Source organism: Sparus aurata, chromosome 12 (genome assembly GCF_900880675.1).
Source record: "Sparus aurata chromosome 12, fSpaAur1.1, whole genome shotgun sequence".
NCBI classification, from domain to species: Eukaryota; Metazoa; Chordata; class Actinopteri; order Spariformes; family Sparidae; genus Sparus; species Sparus aurata.
This window is the reverse complement of record NC_044198.1, coordinates 21,052,015-21,074,041: the sequence shown is the minus strand read 5'-3', so window position 1 is coordinate 21,074,041 and position 22,027 is coordinate 21,052,015. Positions and strand designations below refer to the sequence as shown.

Here is a 22,027-nt window from a genome sequence, read left to right as displayed (position 1 = left end):
TGTCTATTTCTAGCAGAGAGAATGAAATATGTGAGAAGAGGGGAGAGTACATTTATCAGTTGCCATCTGAGGAAGTGGGAGAAATGTGTCCTCTGTGTTGTTTTTTCAGTTGGTAAACAAGCCTGACAACTTGTAGATTTATTGGTTCTGTTATGCAAAGAGGATTTGGCAAACGCCTCTCCATGAGATCTTTGATGGAGGTAGCGTGAACTGAACAGGTTGAAGCAAATGTGAGGAAATTGTTATCAGCTTCTTGTTCTGCCAGACAGAGTTAGAGAGGGAAGTCGCAGGGAAAAACAGGAAGTGTATAATTTAATGTCAGGGTCACATTTCCCGTTGAAATTAACTGCTGCTGTGATTAAACTATTGAACAGTTTTTTTACAAAAACAAATATGATGAAATATATTGATATACTGTAAAATATGCATATTGTTGGTTGAGGTCAGGTCGAGGTGTTATGGTAAGGTGCCAACGGCAAAGTCACACATTCAGATTATATCAATTCCGTTTGGGTTTACTGGAAAGAAGCGTAGAAAAGAAGTGTATCATCAACAAAGTTCTTCTGTAGGCTATGCTGTTCAGATAACGCAGAGATAAATTGTGATTCAAGTGAAAGACTGCCTTGGGGTAACTTCTTCACTGTGTTAACACGGCTCAGAGTCTGCAGCCATGCTCCGTGTAGGCACATGGATGCTTTGAGCTAAATGCTAACATCAGCATGCAGCATTGCCTAATTAGCACTAAACACAAAACAGCTGAGGCTAATGGGAGTGTCAATAGTTGTGCGGGTATTTGGTTATGAATTAAAGTATTGCACAAATTGTAAAAGATGGCGATGAGGAAAAGTTTTGGGATCATCAAAGTTTGACATTTCACTGAAAACTGAAAGGGAAAAAGTTAGTCAATTGACAAATTCTTAAAGAGAAATCCTCCGGGGTCATTAACGTAAAAAATGCTGATTTGTATGTGAAAAATATCACAACATTTCTTCTAATATTCAGATTTTCCTCTATAGACCATAACAACACTGCACTTCAGGAAACTATGTAAAATTGCTACCAAGAACAGTTTAAGTTTAATGGAAATGCAAAATATTTCCTCTGTGGAAATCTGAATCATTCCTAGTATAATGATATTTGTTTTACACAATGTGCTAAGGAAATATAAAAATCTCATACCAAACATATCAATATCAATATATTCTTTAAAGATAAGCATCATATGGGCACACGTACAATAATTCAAAGCAGGAAATTACAGACGCCTGTGTATGCATCCCTCCACCAAAAGAAATCAGAGATGATTATTTATCTGTCGGTGTCCCTGTGTTGCAGCCGCAGCTATCCCCATGGGGAGTCCAGTAACCAGGACTGAATCGACTCATTCACTCCCAGTGGTTTGACTGTGAGTCTCTGCTCATAAATCTCAGTCACACCAGCTGCCTTGCAGTGATGAATCTTTCTCTTGTTATTTAACAACAGGGTTTGGCAGCTCTGCCACAGAGGATCTGTGCATCTGTTGTGTTTGTGATATCTTTGATGATTTTTAAAAAGTAATATGTCCAAGTTATGTCACGGTGAAAAAATGCAGCGCGGTAAATAACAAACAGATTTTTGTTTCAGTATCATTTTCAAGAATAGCAATGCTATATTTTTTATATTTAGGATGTGCTGAAACTTTTTTCACTGAGTAAGTGCACAAGGATCGCTAGGGTCTAAGTTTCATTGTCAGAGGGTGTAAGGCCTGCCCTCTTCCAGGTCACCAGGGTGGACAGGAGGTCGTGTGACTCGAGCACCACTTGGTGATGCCTCGTCCTGCTCAGTCGTCTCCCGGATCCACTCACTTTACATATGTTGTGTATCAGACATGTTGTTAATATAACTTGTAAACTGTGATTCTTTGCTTTTCTCTGTACACGCGACATCTATTGCATGTCTGTCCGTCCTGAAAGAGGGATCCCTCCTCTGTGGCTCTTCCTGAAGTTTCTTCCATCGTTTTTTTTTTTTGTGTCTTTTTTTCCATCATCATGGCAAGTTTTTCCTCACTCGGACTGAGGGTCTAAGGACAGAGGATGTCGTTCACTGTACAGATTCTAAAGCCCATTGAGGCAATGTGATTGCGATTTTGGGATATATAAATACAATTTGATTTAATTTGAGTATTGGAAGTCTCCAGAAAGATTGGCATAAACGGAACTAGTACATATCCATGATGTCTACAGCTGTATCTATACGTCTGTTTGGGAGAAAATTACTATACTATACTACTAATATATTACTATATTATAATTTACAATTAATTATTGTAAATTGTATGTCCCAGGTGAACATTGTTGTTGATCTGACAAAAACAGCAATTTGAGGCCGTCACCGCTGAGTTCTGGCAACCTATTATGGGCATTTTCATAATTTCCTACATTGTACAGAGAACATGATCAGCAGAAAAATAGTCAACAGACTTATCAATGACAGAAGTTATTGTGTTATTAATTGTTTATTTTTTTGGATTGACTCACGATAAGTGTTTGTGTAAGAATAAGCATGTTGCTCTTGGTTTAACTGTAGTTAAAAAATGCAAAGTAGTGCTTTTGGTCCCTGATAAAAAGGCAAATCGACCTCCACAATGTCAGAACTAAGTGAATGCTTTCATTTGTGTGAAAGGCTTGTGGTCACTCACTGGCATTAGTGTTGTTTGTTATGGGAAGTCATGAAGGCAGGAAAGTCAAAGTCATTTGGGGGAACTGATGTAATTATTTCAAGGTTCCCAGCTTGCGTTCACATGGATACCGGCGTAATGACAGCCGCTTGCGAACCAACCAGAGAAAGTTATTAAGCCGCCACCACACTATTAATGTCACGCCATATTTTTCTGAGGATTTATGGACTCATAAAACGACATCATGAGGATTTTCCTTTAATTGAAAGGATGATACTCCATCACAGCAGCCATATTTTGCTCTACAGCTCTCGCTCATCCACTTCTCCCTGAGCAGCCTTTCCTCAAACATTTTCTAAGTTGGCGGTGGAGGTCCTGCTGGAGAGACGCCCTGTCTCTCCTGATTCAACCGTCTGTTAGAGCACAGTCCAGTATTCACTGCTGCCATATACTAATCCTTTCATTAGGCTCGGCTTCTGGCAGCCCTGTCAAAGAGCTGACTGTGTGGTGAGTCAAGAGAGACTGAGTGATACACAGAGATACATTTACAGATATGTACTGTAACTCAAACACTGAAACAGCCTCCCACAAAAACATATGCATACTCACACATCCTAATACACATCAGTGTCACTCACATTTTCTAAGCCTAATTATCTTAGAATAAAGATTGGAATCAGGGTTAGCATTTGGCATGGCTCTGTCTGAAAATAATCCATAACATTTTTTTCACTTTGGCTTTGGGTTCAGAGGAGTTTGAGGGTGCATTTTGTGAACTTTGGACCGAGCTGTTTACCCTTGTTTCAGGTGTTTATACTAAGCATTTGACATTTTGGGAAATTATACTAATTTGCTCTGTGGCAGTGTTAGATGAGAAAATGTATAAACCTGGTGGTTAGCTAGAAATAGGGGGAAACCGCTAGCTAGGATCTGTAATCACAATCATAATTTGGAGTTTCTGCTGGAAATCTGCGCTTGACCAGTCCATTTTTACACTCAGTTCCTATTAAAGGGGACGGCAACTCCTCTGACTTTTCCTTGCACTCCTTCAGAGGTCTTGACCTCTAGGATGGGAGCCACTTATCAAGAAGTAAACTAAATATTAATGTCTCTTCAGAACTTGGCATAATTCCCTGTTCATATGAAGCTCCGATCCATCTATTATCATCGCTTGCATATTTTGCAGCGTGGCTGGGGAAAACTGGAGCACCCAGAGGTTTGAACCCTGGGCTCAAAATAAACTATGAGAAAAATTTTATTCAAAAACATTGCCTTTGTATCTTTCCTTCAAACTCTCCCATTAGAAATGCTTTATAATGAATGTAATGGTTTTAAATAGACAAGGATGTAATTTGGGGTCTTTTGACAGGGATATCGTATCTCAAGACACACTGTGGTTAAGTTAAACTTGAATAAACACATTTTAAAATTGAACACACTCTAGCAGTACCACACTACAGTCACCTGCTGTATGTATACTGCAGGTGTAGATGAATGTATATGACCCAGATATTCCCCTGTATCCGCTGAACACACTCACAATAACACAAATACGCTGTCATTTGTGTACTTTAAAGCACACACCCTTGCACTCCTCCTTAACATTCACACACATCAGTGACAACATTGTTTTCCGGGAGCTGCAGTCCTGAAGGAATGCTTAGTTTGGCGTTGGCAGTTAAACCCATTGCCATCCTAAGCCAACATTTGAAAGTGGCCTGGCATGTTTCTGATTTTTTAATGACACAAGTGACGTTGAGTAATGTTGGTGGAGGTCAAGATGTTAAGAATAATTTTCTCTCTAATGACAAACATCTGCTTTCTGTTTTCTCTGTCAGGAAAACAACATGAGGAAACCACCGCTGGCCAGCCAGGATTTGCTGTCTAATGAAACAGAGCGTTTTAGGCCCATGCATCACCCTGCTTCATCTGGGCTGATGTGGCTGAATATTCAACCGTTCCCAGACATTTCCCGAGACACTGTGTATGCTTGGTAACAGGCAGGCGGACAGACAGGAAGAGGACATCATGGACTGACTGAGAGAATCAGAGCACATGCAACAGCTGAGTCACATATGAGTTACAGATGATGTAACAATGTAATGATGTCTTCGAGCTGACTGTGGAGCTAATTGGATGAACAGAAAGGGAGACGGTTTATTTTTTACAAGCTCTTGACCCTCACACATTCACATTGCCAATGACAAAACCGGTTACAGTCTCGAGGAATGGAGGGGCAATGACCTAATTCAGTTTAAATGACCTCACACTGATAAGTAGGCAGCCTCCGCTCTGGGTGATGGCCGTGATTGGCCATGATTGATTGGCCATCACAAATGGACTGTTATCATCGAGGAAGAAGTGTGTGAGGTTACATGATGTTTTTGTATGTGTGTGTGTGGATGACTGTTTAACTCTGTGAGTTTTGATGCTACATGCAGCGATGCTGCGGCGTGGAATGCTAGCCTGGGTCTCCCGTGTCGGAGTTGTGCTGGTGCTTCTCTGCTGCTCCCTGTCACTCCTCTATGTGATGACCTGCAGTCCGAGTCTTGCTCTGCCCCGCGCGGGACCCATCCACCCCAGCCTGGGAGGCACACGGCCGGGGGTTGGAGCTGGAGTAGGAGGGCCGGGAGGAGCCCGAGCTCCTGCTCAAAGTGGAAGACCCCCTGGTGTTCAGTCTTATCAGGTGCTCCTACAAGAGCGCGAGGAGCAGCATCGCCTCCACATCTCCTCTTTGAAGAAGGAGATTGCCCAGCTCAAGGAGGCTTTGCAGGAGCGTAGCCAGCAGCTGAAAGGAGTGCAGGAGAGTCTGAAGAGAGCCGCCGGGGGCCCAGCAGAGGGACAGGACACTGGAGCTGGTTTGCAGGGTGGAGGTCTCGGTGAAGCTCAGGGAGCTAGGACGGACCTCCAGGAGTTCCTGCGGAGCCAGCTGTCGAAGGCCGAGGTGAGTGCCGGCACCAGGCTGCCCAGCGAGTACGCAGTGTTGCCCTTTGAGAGTTTCACCCTGCAGAGGGTGTACCAGCTGGAGATGGGGCTGACGCGACACCCCGAGGAGAAGCCTGTAAGGAAGGACAAGAGAGAGGAGCTGGGTGAGGTGCTGGAGACGGCCCTGCACAGCCTCAACACGCCATCATCCCAACAAGATAGCAGGAGTGCAGCTGAAAAGACAAGCAAAGTATATTCACCGTCTGACTTCGTAGAAGGTGAGCACATCAAACATTACGTTTGTGTACAACGTACTTAACAGTATAAATGTCAAGGAAATTATATGCTGCCTGTTTTCAATTTACATTACGAGGAAATGTTAATTAACGTATTAGGAAAGCTTCAAAGTGTTGACCTTGAGCATTCATATTCACTGTATTCAAGTATTTGAAGTGGAATCAGATGACGCCGTCCCCCTTGCATTTCCAAGTTGTATTACTATTGCTGCCTCTGTTGCAAAGACAAGTGGATTATTTCCTTTTACTTCAGATTGTTCTGGTAGAGCGTGCACCCCATGTACAAATAGCCGCGTCCTTCACAGCAGCAATGAACCTCTGTGATCCAAACCCTGCAGCGAGTACACAGCACGCTCTTCCAACTGATCTACCGGGGCACTCCCACAACAAGTTTTTGACATTTAACCGAAACCACAACCTTTCCCTAAGTTTAACTAAAGTACTTTTGTTGTAGGAATCTAACCAAGGTTTAAATATCACAAGACGCTGAACTCCGACAGACCATACTTTCTTCTTCAACCCTGAGATACTTTGATCTTGTTTTTGTGTGTACATGAATCCCTGGAAGGTCAGAAATATGTGAGTGTGTTTGTGTACAAGCACAGGATATCCTCCTAGTTTGTTCTTCAGGGCTCAGATGAGAACCAGGAAATGAACACAGCTGCTCCTCATTCACATGGAGCATCTTTTCAGACATGGTATTTCAGTGTGTGTGTGCGTGTGTGTGTATCTGCTGTGTGTGATCCTCTCTTTGAAGGTCACCATCTTCAGTGTGTGAGTGGGTGGAGGTTTTAAAGTGAGTAATGGGGGCACCTGGCTCAGAGGAAATGAGCCATAGGTCACTATAGGGAGCCTCTTACATGTGTACTGGCCTGTCTAATCTATGTGTGTGTGTGTTTATGTGATGGAGATCTTATGTGCATGTATTTGTGTGCTTGTGTGTGGTCACATAAACAGCCTCTACAATTCCTTAGCAAGACAGAAACAGAGTGCAGGTTGCTCTTAAAGGAGCGGCGACTGCACGCTGCTCAAATTTTGGCTTTTAGTGCTCCTTAATGGACATTGATTATGAGCAAATCTTGTACGAGCAGGGATTTATCCAAGCAACCAGACGAGTGAAAGGCAGCCTAGATCGCCAGACTGACAAAAGCATCTTCAGGGAGCTTTCAGGGCTGCATTAGCAAGCAAGTGAGCTGAAACTGCACACAAACAGTGGAGGTATGCAAAGTGAACCCACCAACTGCTGAGCTCTGTCCTTAGAAAGGGACAGAAAAGTGCAGTGAGACAGAGAGACAGAGACAGGAAGTGAAGGCGTTTAGTCTAAATTGTTCAGCGTGCTTATTAAATGGAAGCTTATCGAGTCCCTCTGGGAAATGAGGCCTCCCATCACAGGAAGCCAGCCAACTTAACAGGAAGGCCTTCATTTCAAGCCGCTATCAGACAGTAAATCTTTGCCCACAGACATCTTTCTGTTGCCTCTCTGCTTCTCCCTCCTCTGTCATTTACTGACTGGCTCTTCACTTTCTCTGTATTACTTATAGCACTCTTCATTTGTAGTTAGGAAAAAAAATGATGAAAACATCGCCTTCATTGACTTTTTATCTCTAAATTTTGACTTTTTTTCCTCATAATTTTCCATCTTTATTTAATAATTATTTATCTCATAATCTGAACTTTTCATATCAGAATGTTTTTATGGTATGTTGTGGTCTTTTGCTTCTTTATTCTGCTCTTTTTCTGTCATGCAAGCTCTCTTTTCAGTTTCGTTTACTTCTGCGTTCTCCCAGTCTGTCTCTTTTCTCACTTTCTGTTTCCATTCTCCTCCAACCCCTTCTGACCTCAGTAGGTCTATTTGCAAGTAATAATCCTTGTAATAGCAGAGTAATTAGAAAACAACATCTCTCTGGAGGGGCAAGCTGACGTACGGCCAGCAACAAGAACATTGGTCTGGATGACCAGAATAGCCTCCCTCTCAGCGTATGTGTGCTGAGTGTGTTATATGAGTATGTACAGTTAATGCTCTTTCCCAAGCAACAGCAGACTGCATGGACAATATCTCCTGTGGCCTAACATGCCCTTATTTCTTCCCCTCACTGTATCAGTCTGTCACAGAGATTTGACAAAGAAAACACGACGGAGCTGAAGCTAAAAATGATCTTACCTTAAAAAATGTTTATTTTTCCAGAAAATCTTCTAAGATTGGATGTTAAAAACTAACAGAGAACAACATGATCCTTGGCACTAAGAGACATAGAGATCTCAAGGGATTTAAACAAAAGCTGCACCCTGGAGAAAGAAAAACAAAATCGCTGCGCCAAAGAAAGACACAAGAGGAACTATAGCCCCAGAAACTAACATTTGAAACAGAAACTCACAGTTGCATTCACATTATGTCCTGCATCATCCATTTTTGTAAGTTACTATTAAGTCAATGTTAATATACTTCCTATTATTAGCAGTTCAATTAATAGAAGTTATTTATTTAAAGCTACAAGATTGAAAGGAACAGTAAAGTATTTTGTGAATTATACTAGCTTGTCGAGAGGGAGATGAGAAGAAATTTCCTACAGCGGTTTATTGTCCCTAGATAATGAAGAATCGAATAAGCACATTTTTTTAATACAGGCTTATATAATGTATATTGCTGTTGTTCATAAACAGCTCATGTCTCTGCGTCTCATCCATCAGGTATCACCCGTACAGAGAAGGACAAAGGGACGCTGTACGAGCTGACCTTCAGAGGGGAGTCGAGTAATGAATTCAGGCGTCTCGTCCTCTTCCGTCCATTTGGGCCGCTGATGAAGGTGAAAAACGAGAGGGTGGACACAGTCAACGTCCCAATCAACATCATCGTCCCGCTGTCCAGACGCACAGACAAGTTCAAACAGTTCATGCACAACTTCAGGTGGGAGTCAGCGATGAAACATTGTGTCTTTATTTTGTTTCCAGCTCTTACTGCACTTACAAAGTCGCAGAAGCATTGTGACATAAACAGAAGCGCCACAGTTAATTATTCAAAATGGTTCTTTGTTTCACACGTAACTAGTTCGGGAAAATGTGATACTCTGTTATTCAAACCCAGTTTCAAATTCAGTTTTACATTTTAATTGGGCAGACAGGGAGAGAGGGAGAGATTAGAAGGAAGAGACAATTTTTCCTTTTTTTTTTTAGGAAAAGGAAGAAACATGTAATTACATTTTTTAAACTGCACTTGAAGTCTTATCAATTAATTTATTTTAGTGCCGGCCGGCATAATCACAATGTAAACAAAACCCAGAGAGATTTGAATGTCTCAAAAATTATGAATAAAGATGACTTTGCAGTTTTTATCAGTCACCGCAGGCCCACAGGAAGTGTCATTTCATACATGTTATTGATACAGCTAATAAGCATCCCAAATGTACCACTTTATACCAAAAATAGATTCAGGCATGTCTGTGTATGAAGTAAATGGGCATTAAAATGTCATCATCTAACAGCAAAACCTGCTTGTTTCAGCGTCAGTTCAGGAAACATCCTCCTTAATGTCTGTGATTCATTGTGTTGCTGCTGCTGCAGCTGCTTATCACAGCTCTTTTTACATGGTAAATCCTGCTTAGTAGCAGTGTTGCAGCCCATTAAAATGCCCCCCCCCCTGGGCAGACCAGCAGTGGTTGATATACGGCATGGAAAGAAGTGTACTTACTTGAAAGACTCTGTGAGTCGCTGAGCAAACACTTTACCCTCATCCATATTAAAGGTGTGCCAGAAGATATTCTGTGTGTGTGTGTTTAGGGTGCGATAACGGCGAGTAACGGCATGTTTATCAAATATTCTTTTTTTACATTCAGACTGAGAAATAACTGCATTTATGATGCACTGTGATATGTTTCCCCAGTGCAGAATATAGAGATAAAATGTGAATTCACACCAACGCAAACAAATTGCAACTATTTGCATTCTGGCACTCTGGAGTTTAAAAAGAAAATGTTGCTCTTTTCACATAATGACATAATAACAAGTGGGTTTTTTTTTTCTACTTTGTGGTTCCAGTGACAAAATGAAGGATGCCTCATCAGATCCCGGCAAAAAATCAATTTATTTCTATTAACGCCAGCTTTTACAGAGAGCCTTTAACACAGCAGCATCTATTATGACAGTGAAAAATCCTATTACTCATGGTTACTCAGCATCTTCTGCACGAATTTAGTCGTTTTAAAGTATCTTGTGCTCATCTAGTTGTGTTTTATGAGACATTTTCCCCCATGTGCTTCTGGGGAAAACTCTGACAAATGTGGCCTTGCTGTGAGAAAGGAGTTGAATTATCTTCAGCATGTGTGTAATATATTTGACATGTCTCCATCAAAGTGCCTGCAGGCATCTCCCACCTGGTCTCTTTTTCACTCACGTACAGTCTCACTTGGTTTTATGTGGAGTCAGAATGAGGAGAGCCGGGATTATAGCTGAAAATGAAGATTATCTTCATAATTAATTAAATTTACGGTTAAATTTGGGATTTATTAGTTCATCTTTTCATCTATAAATGTAAGGAAACAGTCAAAGAAAGAAAATTACAGTCCCCCGGATCCAAAGATGACGTCTTTTTAATGCCTGCTCAGCCCAAATCCCCAGGAGTGGAAATTTATAGTGATAAGCAGTAAATCATCACATTCGGGAAGCTGAACCAGCAAATGTTCGACATTTTTTCTTGATGAATGACTTAAACGATTTAGCTATAAATTATCTGAGTTGTTGTTCGGCTAACCATTCCCGCACTTGCCAGAATCTAAAACAAGGCCTTCATTTTAAAACCTCTAATTTGACCACAGAGCTCTTCCTTCCTGCAACCCAGCCCTGCTCACTTTGAGAGCACTTTCATCCATAATGTCCCTTCCTCTGTGTGTTCGTGTGTACGTACAGGGAAGTGTGTGTGCGGCAGGACGGCCGGGTCCATCTGACCGTGGTGTATTTCGGGAAGGAGCAGATGAGCGAGGTCCGCAGCACTCTGGAGAACACGTCCAGGTGGGTTGGAAGCACTGCCAAAATCAGATCTTTGTATTAGGGGCCAGACGTAGAACACAGAATGCAATTTATTTAATTAAATCAAAAACCGCCGCAGTCATGTAGCCGCCCTGTAAAAATATTTTCCCTTCTTCACATTTTGTTATCTGTCTCCCGCTCTTCCACAACGCACACTCTCTAAACACACACGCACGCCTCCTGGCTCGGCGTCCTGCCACAGCCAGTCATCTATCTGATGAATAATGGAGCAGTGTGCCACCCACACTGAGGAGCTGAGAGCTACCAGCCAAAACAGATAAATTACAACAGACCTGTGATCATCCCTGACTCACGCAAAACCTCTAACATGGACACCCACACCTCTGGAGACAATCGCTGCCGGCTGATCAGGAGTCAGATCCACCGTGAATTGGGCCGCAGATTCCCCGAGGGGGTTGCTATGGTGACGCTTGTCGAAGGTTTTTTTTTTTTCTGTGTGGCCTTGAATCAGTTGGATGTCTAGAATCACACAGCGTCTCTTTGTCCCTCCGTGTCCCTGTCTGCTGCTGTCCCCGAGGGGGAATGTGAAGATAAAAAAAAGGCAGCGTTAAATATCACCTAAAGTTAAAGGTGTCATGTCAAGTGCAAAGACGACAAAATCTGAAACACAACAACAAAACAAACCTGTGATATCAGTGATTTTAGTATGCACGACTTCTTAAAGGAGTGATTGAAAAGGACACACACTGAATGAAGAAGAGTCGGCCAGCGGAAGTAAGTGGCGGTCGAGTCGGCGTCAGAAGAGTGTTGGATAAGTACGCTGTAATTTCTCTCGCTGAGCAGCAGCTCTGCCTTGAACTCTTTCAGGCTTTCTGTATTCTTCTCACAGCCTAACAATGCATTCATTGGTTATGTAGCAGCTTATCTGGGTGTGAATCAGCGCCTGTAATCAGCTCTGTACTCCATTTTTCTTTTATATGGGTTTTAGACTGCGGTCGAGTTGAATGGGAATCATCATGGGAAGATTACTGCCGTTTGTTCCATTATTTTGGAGGCAGACACACACATACAGTATCCAGAGATACAATCACAGACTGCATGAAGGCTCACCGTGCGCATGCGAAATTGGGCTCTGAGTAACTGAGGATAACTTTCTTTATCGAGTTATCTGTTGATTTTTCTGGATCAGTACGTTTAGTTTAGTGTATAAAGCAGTGAAAGCATTGATATGCCAGGTGTGTGTAGTTGAGAATGTTTGCAAGATTTGAACCTTTCTCTCGTGTGCCCTATTTTCTGTCTTTACATAATTATTTCTGTCACTTTTTATGTGTTCAAACAAGAGAAGCACTGTAAATAGCTTCCAGACGAGAGGGACTGAAAATGCAATTCCACCAGATCCATCTTCGTACAGTACCCTTTGTAACCTCTTGAGAAGCTGCTGCATTTATTAACGGAGACTCTTTGACCTGTACGCTACATTCCTGCCTGACATACAGAAAATGTATAAAACTGCAACCGTTGGATTGGATGTTCTAACATCCAATCCAACGGTTGCACCAAAGGAAAAGTCAGAGGATCAACTAAGTCTTCAGGATTTATGGTCTTTTGTCTCGTTGTAATGAACCAATTTCGTGGAATGTTGCTTGATAAATGACTTTGAATTACCACAATTGTCTTTTATTGATCAACTAATCAGTCACACTAATTGACTGATACAGCAGCCTCACTTGGAAATACTAGCGAATTAATCTCATTTAGCTCTTATTAAAATAACTGATAATGGTCATTCGTACCAGCGCAGCCTTTAACCCTAAAAGACAAGGTCCGAACCCGAAAAGAGGATCTGAGTATCATCCAAAATCGCCTCACTCTAAGGAATTAAACTCAAATTGATTCACACAAGGAAGCAGTTCACGCACACACCTTCACTCTCAAACAAGTCAATATCTGCTCCCAGCAGTGATGGCATCATTAGTGGCCGATCTGATTCCACTCTGCCCTTCCTACAAATTAAATTCACCTCCAGAACGTGGTGCGATTTGTGTCAACTCGCTGACAACCTCTAGTTATCTGTCCTTTTTGTGTGTGTGTTTCACATCACGTGCAGTCACACCTCCAGATTTTTAGTAGTACGGTGTCCCCGCTCGCGTTGTTGTTGCCTTTTTATTTCACCATCAACTGCCAACATAAACCACTCGAGGCAAATTTCCAATGTGTCTAGTAAGATCTAAATTGTCTTGGATCTCCTCCATCTGTCTAACCCCTAGCAACTCCTCTTCTGGGGTTAAATGACTCTTAAAGGTGCTTGGATTTCAGGTGCCAGTTATTTGGGTGTGTACATCAAAAGCCAAACCAGTTCCACTGTAACAAAAGCCAGAACAAGTAGACTATGCAAGATCGAAAAACAAATGCTCCAAAAAAATCAGAGCTTCGGTCTTCAAACCCTCTGCCAGACACCAGGGATATTGATTAAAATAGATAGGATCAGCCGCTGAACTTTCAAGTGTATCGCTTCCACATCCATACTTCAAAGCCTGAACTCGGGCGCAAACCATCAGGGGGCATGTACGTTTCTGAGCCTTACACGCAGAAAAATAATGATTCAGAACAACAGCAGATAAAGAGGAAGAGGGAGACGAGGGAAGATAGCTAGTTGGGAGCAGGGAGAAGAATGTCTGATCTGTTTTAAAGAGATACCAGTCGATACGTATGAATAAGCGTCTGTGTGTCAGACGCGGAGGAGAGACGGTGGCTGGGGGGGAAAAACTGTGAGAAAGGAAGTTAGAGGGCAGGTGTGAAGATAAGATGGGAAAGCAAAGCTCGGTGTGAAAAAAAGATTTTTCCCAGCTTGGAAGAAGAGCACAAACAAAGATCCCGGGGGAAGTAGTACGCTAAGATGAAAGAAAGATCCGAAATTTGGGCAGACAAAGAAACGGCGGATGAGATCACTCCGTCGCTCCTCCGTTACCTCATTTTTCTCCCGCGCCACCTTGCAGCCGCCTCTCCAATGAGCCTTTCATGTTATTGTGGCATTTCGTTCAGTTCAGCTCAGGTCAACAACTCTCTGAAGAGCCCCTGACAGCTCTGAGGAGGCAGCAGGATATTGTCGGCCCGAAGGTGACTGAGAAAAAAAATTACGAGTAGAGGAAATGATTGACAAATCACAGAGGAGTTTCAAAAGCTGTCTAATATTCATTTTGAAGGCAGTTTGAGTCTTTACAGACCAACATGGGCCCCATTCATTTAATTACTTTGCTGTTGATAACTTGTTTAGCTTTTCTTGCCTGAGGGGCTGAGCCTGAGAGTGATCACAACAAGTCTACATTTTTTATGGCTGGCACTTACCTTTCCATTACATGCACAGGCTGTTGTCTCCCCAGCTCACTGTAAAGCTTTTTTCCTTCTTCCGCGCAATAGCCCAGAGAGGATACACCAGCCTGCCTGCTCTGCAAACACCAGACAGGTGACAAACAAGCAGGAGAAATGTGTTGTTTGGGAGTCATTGCAGCCATTAAACAATCCCAGGCTGAGGAGAGCTAACAGCTGGCAGTTCAAATGTATTTATGACGCAGCCACTCGCGTAAAGGCCCCCGAAAGGTAGCACAATTTTAAGTTCGCCCCATTGAAATGCAAATTGGGACAAGAGCTATTCATCAGCTCATCTTGTTGTGGGACTCCAGGTGACGCAGAACTGTCAAACAATTCCAAAAACACAATTTGCATGAACTTCAAAATGTGGAGGCCAAAATTCGTATGCAAACTCAAAATGGTTTGCCGAAATAAACAAGATGAAAAAGTGACTCAGAGACTGGGATTTAAGTCTGTGGAGGCAAAGTTTTTTGTTTAACTTGCAAAACAGGTTGCTTATTTAATAGGTGTTGGATTAACCCTAACACCATAAATACAGGTGGAGCATGTCACTCAGTTTGTTTGTTACCTTGGTTCCCATTGAAGGCCCTGCAGTTTTGATTTCCATGGGATGCTCGCGTTGGATGGAATTGTGACCACTGACCTATGAAGAGAAAATCTGAACACAGTGTCAAAGGCCGAGCCCCGTTCAAACCTATGATAGCTGCTCAGATGTCATTAAGCTGAAAACGTTTCACTTCCTGGTAAAATTACCCTGATTTTCCATGGAGCTTCCACATTGTGTGCCTCATTAGAGCATGTGCACTTGAGACTTCAGCCGGCCACCTGTTCTTGGGGGCTTGGGACTGACCATCAGTGTGAACTGGAAACCACGTTCTCTGTCTGAAAGCAAAGGCGGCAGCAGCCTTGGTCATCAGCTGTACACTACAGGCTGCTGCTATTCAATATCCACTAAGTATAATCTCATTACGCAGCTAAAGGGAATTAATTGTTATGAATTAATGTTGCTCCAACACCATTTCCCTCCATTGATCTGTCTGTTGTCTGCTGCTGAAGAGGGGTACCATTTGGAGAAGTTAAATACTTGACAAACTGATGACGTTAGATGAAAAGTCAGAGGATCCCCAAAACCAGAGGACTTGTCTTCTGGGGAAAATGTTGTGTCAATACATCTATTAGTTGTTGAAGGATCTCTGTCTGGACGAACCAACTGACCAACATTTCCATCCCTAGAGCAATACCGCTAGCATGGCTAAAAAAAAAATGCTTCACTGGTATCTCAGGAACGTGTTTGGACTGAGAAGAAGCCTGGATATGGCCACATATAGGAGCTCACAGTCGTGACTTTTCACATTCAATAAGCGCTGTGTCTGCACTCGGTCCTTGAGCTATAACCACACATGAGCAAACACATGGTTACACAGAGGCAGAAAGAAAAGAGGCGCAGAGAGAAAATCTGGTCTCCCTCGTTGTCCTGAGCAGAACTAACAGGATCAGGCCTGCTGCTGAGACACAACATGACAGCTCTTAACAGGCTCCTCACTTCGACACAATTTCAACAATTTAGCCCGTACAAGGTACCAGCCATTACGCCTACAAGAAACAAATTGACTATTTTAGGCCATGATATGGGTGTTGATGCCTGAGGGGAGGAGGGAAGGGAAAAGAGCACAATACAAAAAGTCATTTAGAAAACAAGGATATCGAGGGAGCTTAAAAAGACTCTTCCACTTGACACACAGCAGCAGAGCCTGCGGTCATACTGTACCAGCGGGCTTTTATTTTAGAGACTCAGAAAATGGGTTAGCGGACCCAAAAAAAAATGTTTGAGAATTATTTTAAAAGCTAATGCACTCAGGCGAGCACACTCAGCGTACACTCACCAGCATGAATAATACATCCAATTTAGGCTCTCTGGAAATAGAGACAATTACATTCTCCCCCAAATAAAATCAGCAGTCTGAAAAATATCCCAATCATGAACCCTCCATTTAATTATTTATTACTGTCTTTTAAAATGTACTGTTAATACATACAGCTCACAAAATCATTGCTGGAGAACCACATATGCTTCATGCTGCCAGGTGATGGTTAGCTTAGCTTAGCATGAGGACTGGAAACAGGCAAGGTAAAACCTCATCTGTCAAAATGTTTCAAACTGAAACGACCAACCCCTCTGATGCTCACAAATTAACACATAAATTAGTGACTTAATCCATCGTGTTTAATCCATTCAAGAACCGAAACATAACGACAACTTTAGCTGTAGGCAGATGTTTTACCAAGCTGTCTGTTTCCCTCCTGCTTCCTCTCTTGAAGCAGCAGCATATATTAGCATATCTCATAACCCCATGTTCTCTCCATCTGTATATTAGGTGAGGGATATTGGCTCTCAAGACAGATTTACATCAATTTTAGTTTCCCTCCGCAGAGAAATCAATTGAAGGCTGCAGTGCAAATTCAAACTGGTTCATTGTTTAACTCTGGGCATGCAAATGTTCTATTTAACTTTGCTGAAATTTTACAACAAGGCTCCAAGTAGACCAGAAATCTGTTTTTAAAGGAATAGCTCAACTATTTTATATCTACACTTATATCATTATCATAGAAGCGATCAGTCTCATGACTGTAGGTAAATCTGAAGCTACAGCCAGTTGCTCTTAAGCTTAGCGTAGTTTAAAGACTGAAACCAGAGAGAAAGATAATTCTTGCCAGGGGCAAATGTAACTAAATCTACATACCAGCACCTTTTAAATCTAACATTGTCTCTTCTCTGTTTGAGTCTTACTCCAACACAGAACCTCCTGTAGAAAAATACAAAGAGCCAATAAACAAACAAGATGTATTGTGTTAATATGTGATCTATAGAGGTGCTTGTAGGCAGATTCTTAGCCATGCTAGGTGTTTGTTTAATACAAAAAACTAAATGTACAACAATAAATAAACAAAAAAAAGTGAGTCTGGAGCCCTGATTTAGCATATTCCATAAAATGTACCTTAAAAATAGAAGATATTTTTTCTTAAACAAAATAACATAAAGGTTTATTTGCATGAAACAGCGCATTTTTTTGTCTTCACTCACTGAGATGCTCCTCTTGAAAGTCCACAGTTCTCTCTTCATCTTCCGACAAATGAGCTTGAAAGTTGAGACTGAATCAACATGTGAGAGAGCTGCTGTTGCATTAACATCGTTTGTGACAATCAGAGCTATTGTGCTCTGTCTCTACCATCTGTGTGCGGTCCGGTGCCAGCGGGTGGGTCAGCCTCTCTTGGGACTCGGTTAGATTGTGAAACAGATCGAGTCTGTTTGGATTTATGAACTGTAGACAGACTGAAATCTGCCGACCTACTGACTGACAGCACTTAAACATATAGTTACATAAGGACATCTCAAAATTGTTCATGCTGCTTTAATTATTTTCAGACAAACAAATTAAAGGCTCAGAAGTGGCACTGTGTTTATGGTTTGGTTTATGGCTACCCTGACCAAGATTAAAAGCTTTTATTATGTCTTATTTATGGTCGAGGCTGAGTGGATGAACAAAGGCTTTTACACAGTAACACACACGTTACTTGCTGACTTCTACGCTCATGGCAGCTAGATGGAAATGTGGGAAGCATGATTCAAACAACCTCTGGCAACAGCAGACTGAGCATGTTTCCTCTGGTCATCCTGGTTTCCTCTAACAAAGCTGTGTATGTCTGCCTCTGTTTACCTGCTGTCTCTCTCTCTCTACTGATTCACGTGTTTTAGATCACATGACTGAAGGAGGATGTCAGATCCTGTTTGTTCTGCCTTGGTCGGAAAACCCATTTTTCCTCTGTATTTTCTAACCACAGTCAACACAAGTATGTGTGTGTGTATAATAGTCTGTGTGTCTGCATTCATGAGAAAAGGATTAGTCACCATTAGTGTGAATTGTTATGGTTAAGCAAAAAGGCCACAGCTGTGTACATCTGGATCCAGCTGTGTCTTTTTACTCTCGCCACATCCTTGGAAAAAATTCATGCCAGTGATGGAGGAAGCTTTGTAGTCCCATCCAATAATTTTTCTTTGGTGCCCACTAAAGTTTCTTTGTATTTACTAGTATCTGCGAGGCGAGACCAGGAGTTGGGGAAATGACGCCAGTTGTGCAAAATGTTGTGCTGGTGTGAACTTCTGGGAGAGGTTTTTTGAGGTCATCATGTTTGGGTGGAAGATATTAAATGCATAAAAGGCAGAAAACAGAATAACCAGGATTAGATTCACTGACGAAGTGAGAACCCAGAGCAAAGTTGTAGCCTACTGTACTCCCACTCTGTTGCCTTTTAAGAACCCATTATATGCACCGTACACAGTGTGACAGCTTCATTGTATTTTTGCAACCAGTACCAGTTGCATCATGTCATATACAACGGTATTGTATCATATGATATCATGTCGTCTCGTCTCGTATCGCATCGTATCACATCGTATCGTATCGCATCGCATGGTAATGTATCGTAATGTATCATACCATGTCTTATTGAAGCTATGGATAATAAGCTATAATATCTCATTTTAGGTTACGATACACAGTAGCATATACAGTAATTCATGATATAATATGTACGAATTCTGCATTATCCCAAATGTTTTAAACATTCTTCAAACTCAGCAAAATCCACAAGTTTACTAGAGATAACATTTCAATTGGTCCCTTCCTGCAAATTACCTTGATAGGAAAAAATCCAAGTAATAGACTAAACTTAACATGAATAAAACTTAAAACATTACCATGTCTTTGAATATTTGTGTGTGAGTCACATCAGAAAGATTTTATCAACAGTGGTGATTGTTTAATAGTGTTCAACACCGCAGAGTGTTAATTCATGTTGTTGTGTTTGTGCACTTAAAGTTGGTCAACTCTCACTGATTTCAGCACCAGAGACACCAGTTCTTTCTCTTCTTTTTGCCCTCTCTTCTCTGTAATGTTGTTTGTGTTTTAAAGTAATCACTTCTCGTTGGTAAATGGCTCTGGATCAGAGCAGAATGAGGGTTCAGTCTGGTTGTTTATTCTTCCCAAAGGCCTGGCTCTGCACCTGACTCTCTCCTCCAGAGGAGAGAGTCAGGTGCAGAGCCAGGCCAGCTGTGACATTTAAGTGATGGACTCATTAATGCATTAGTGATTATTAGTATTTTTACTTTTGGTACCTTGTAACAGAGTACTTCTACACTTAAGTAAAAGACCTGAATACTCAATACTGAACATTCTCACTACAAGCTTGCTTCTGCATTTTTACTAAATCTTGATGCCCTTGTCTTGCAGACGGGCAGTGTGCCAAAATCCTGATTAAATATCTCTATTATTTATTTGATACTGTGCTCAAACAGTGCTTGTTCATAAATTTGTGTTTAATCAAATTACAGCAAACTTAAGTAAAAGCAGCAGAGTCCCCACTGAAACCGAGGCTGTGGAGCTGATGCTTCAACTTTCCATGGTCGCTTCAACAAACACATAAACCATCAATCAATATCCCACTTCTTGCTTCTGTCTGTGTCTGTCTGTAAATCGGTGATTTAATTTCAGCCCTTCCCTGTATCCCCTCTCTTTCAATCCAATTAATTTAAGTTATTGGCGCAATGTTTTGATTAAAAACACTTTGGCAATTAGAAGTGCTTTATTTAAGGCAAAGAAATGCTTCAGAAGAACATTTAAACACACACACAATAATTTCGCAATAAGAAAGGGAACACAGCACAGTTAAAAAGAAAATTACATCAATTGAAACAGGAGAAACATAAATAATAAATTTGCATTTCCCCAAGCAAAAGAACAATAGAGTTCATAATTTGGATTTTATATACAGTATTTATATGAATTAATAAACAAATGCAATGAATATATGATAATGTAGTGATATGCACTATAAGGATCGAAACAACTAGATAATGATAACAATATATAAAGCAAGAATATCTCACATTATAATTCCTCCGCGAAATGATGTCTTTAATAAAAGCGGTTATGTATTCTCTTTCCAGTTCACCAAGGAGAGATTGATTATTCTCTTTTTGTTTTGACTAAATTCATCAAAAATGGAATGTCTCCTGGCTCTCTGTCTTACCTAACCGCTATCTTTGTGTCTCCGCAGGGAAGTTAATTTTAAGAACTACACTCTGCTGCAGCTGGACGAGGAGTTTTCTCGGGGACGAGGTCTAGACGTCGGTGCCCGTGCCTGGAAGGGAGGCAACGTGTTGCTTTTCTTCTGCGACGTCGACATCTACTTCACTGCCGACTTCCTCAACACCTGCCGGCTAAACACACAGCCCGGTGAGACATTTAAGATCGAAATATGATGCCATTAAAGAAGTTTCGACTAGTCAAAATCTAACTAGAAAGATAGTGAATTGTCGTTCGTGCTGCCCAGAGGGCAGTGGTGGTCAAGTTGTCTGACCCCTCTGTCTCGCTCCCTCTCAGGTAAAAAGGTGTTCTATCCGGTGTTATTCAGCCAGTACAACCCCACTCTGATCTACGGGAGTCCTGAACACGTCCCACCTGTGGAGCAACAGCTGGTAACTCGCACCAATCAAATCAATCACTTATCCTTCTTGTTTTCTCACTCTCTATGAGCCACTTGTGGAAAATATCATACTCACTGCTGTGCTACATCGCTGCAAGCTTCAGATATATTTCCCTCTCCAGCTGCCAGGTGTTCAATCCACAGAAACACGCTCGTGTTGAAGTGTGTTGGGCTGATATATTTCTGTGTGTAAACTCTCAGGTCTTTTTCTCTGCAGGTAATCAAGAAAGACACGGGGTTCTGGCGGGATTTCGGTTTCGGCATGACCTGCCAATACAGGTCCGACTTCATAAACATCGGTAAATATTACAGAACAACAACGTTTACGGCACAGCATGCACTGCAGTCATGCCCATCGCCACATATTAGCAATGCAGGAATATATAAACAGTTTCTCTTTGGGGGTTGATTATCTGAGCAGAGGCAGAGGCGTTACATAACGCAGGGTAAAAATGGTCTTCCTGGAAGGCTACCAAAATATGTGCAGTGCTATGTTAATGGTTCCATGGCTTAATGGATATGAGAAACATCAGAACACAAATGGTTCAATATTACATTACTGTTCTTAACTGGGGGGAGATTTTATTACATTACTCTGCATGCAACAGCTCTGAGCGATAGCGGCAGCATATATTAGCATATCTCATAGCCACGTGTCAACTCCCCTTTTGTATATTTGGTGAGGGGTTTATGGCTCTCTGGACCCACACACATAAACCCACACACATAAACATGCAAATGTTCTCACTTAACTGTGATGCAATGATGAACAAGGCTCTGAAAAGGCCAGGTCTGTACCCAACATTTTGGGTAAATACACTTTTTCAAGTTCTTGCCAAGAGATATGCGGAGTAGACCTGCAAAGATCTGTAGATTAATCACGGTTGTCAAGTATTGAACGTTTTTTTTTTTTTTTTCTCTATTCCAGCTTCTTATTTTCCGGTGTCTAAAATCCTGTGTTCCAGTAAACAGAAAAGTCTTTAGGTTGTGGACAAAAAAAAAGACATTAGAGGAAGTCATCTTCCTTAAATGATATGAACCAAATGTGTCAAGTTTACTGGGTTTCTCTCTTCCTTCCAGCACCAAGAGACGTACTGCAGGGGTTCCGCACTTGGACCACTTCAGTTTTCTATATTATAAATAATCTCTGTGATAAATCATCAAACGCTGCTTTCTATTTTTATGCAGATGATAGTTATCTATTGCTCATCTTTTTTAATAGTACAAAAATAGTCTGCCTTTGATGTTGTTAGTCATA

At 41.6% G+C, this 22,027-nt stretch overlaps 1 protein-coding gene across 3 annotated transcripts in view; it reads left to right on the top strand.

Moving 5' to 3' along the window:
* The window catches only part of csgalnact1a (chondroitin sulfate N-acetylgalactosaminyltransferase 1a), a 33,487-nt gene that overhangs the window by 8,211 nt on the left and 3,249 nt on the right, over window positions 1-22,027 (top strand). For all 3 annotated transcript variants that reach the window (XM_030435875.1, XM_030435873.1, XM_030435874.1), the window contains exons 3-8: window positions 4,495-5,859; window positions 8,566-8,782; window positions 10,777-10,878; window positions 20,341-20,519; window positions 20,667-20,761; window positions 20,987-21,068. In XM_030435875.1, coding sequence (XP_030291735.1) covers window positions 5,085-5,859; window positions 8,566-8,782; window positions 10,777-10,878; window positions 20,341-20,519; window positions 20,667-20,761; window positions 20,987-21,068 — 1,450 coding nt within the window. In that variant the 5' untranslated portion in view covers window positions 4,495-5,084. The remainder of the gene's footprint in view (window positions 1-4,494; window positions 5,860-8,565; window positions 8,783-10,776; window positions 10,879-20,340; window positions 20,520-20,666; window positions 20,762-20,986; window positions 21,069-22,027) is intronic.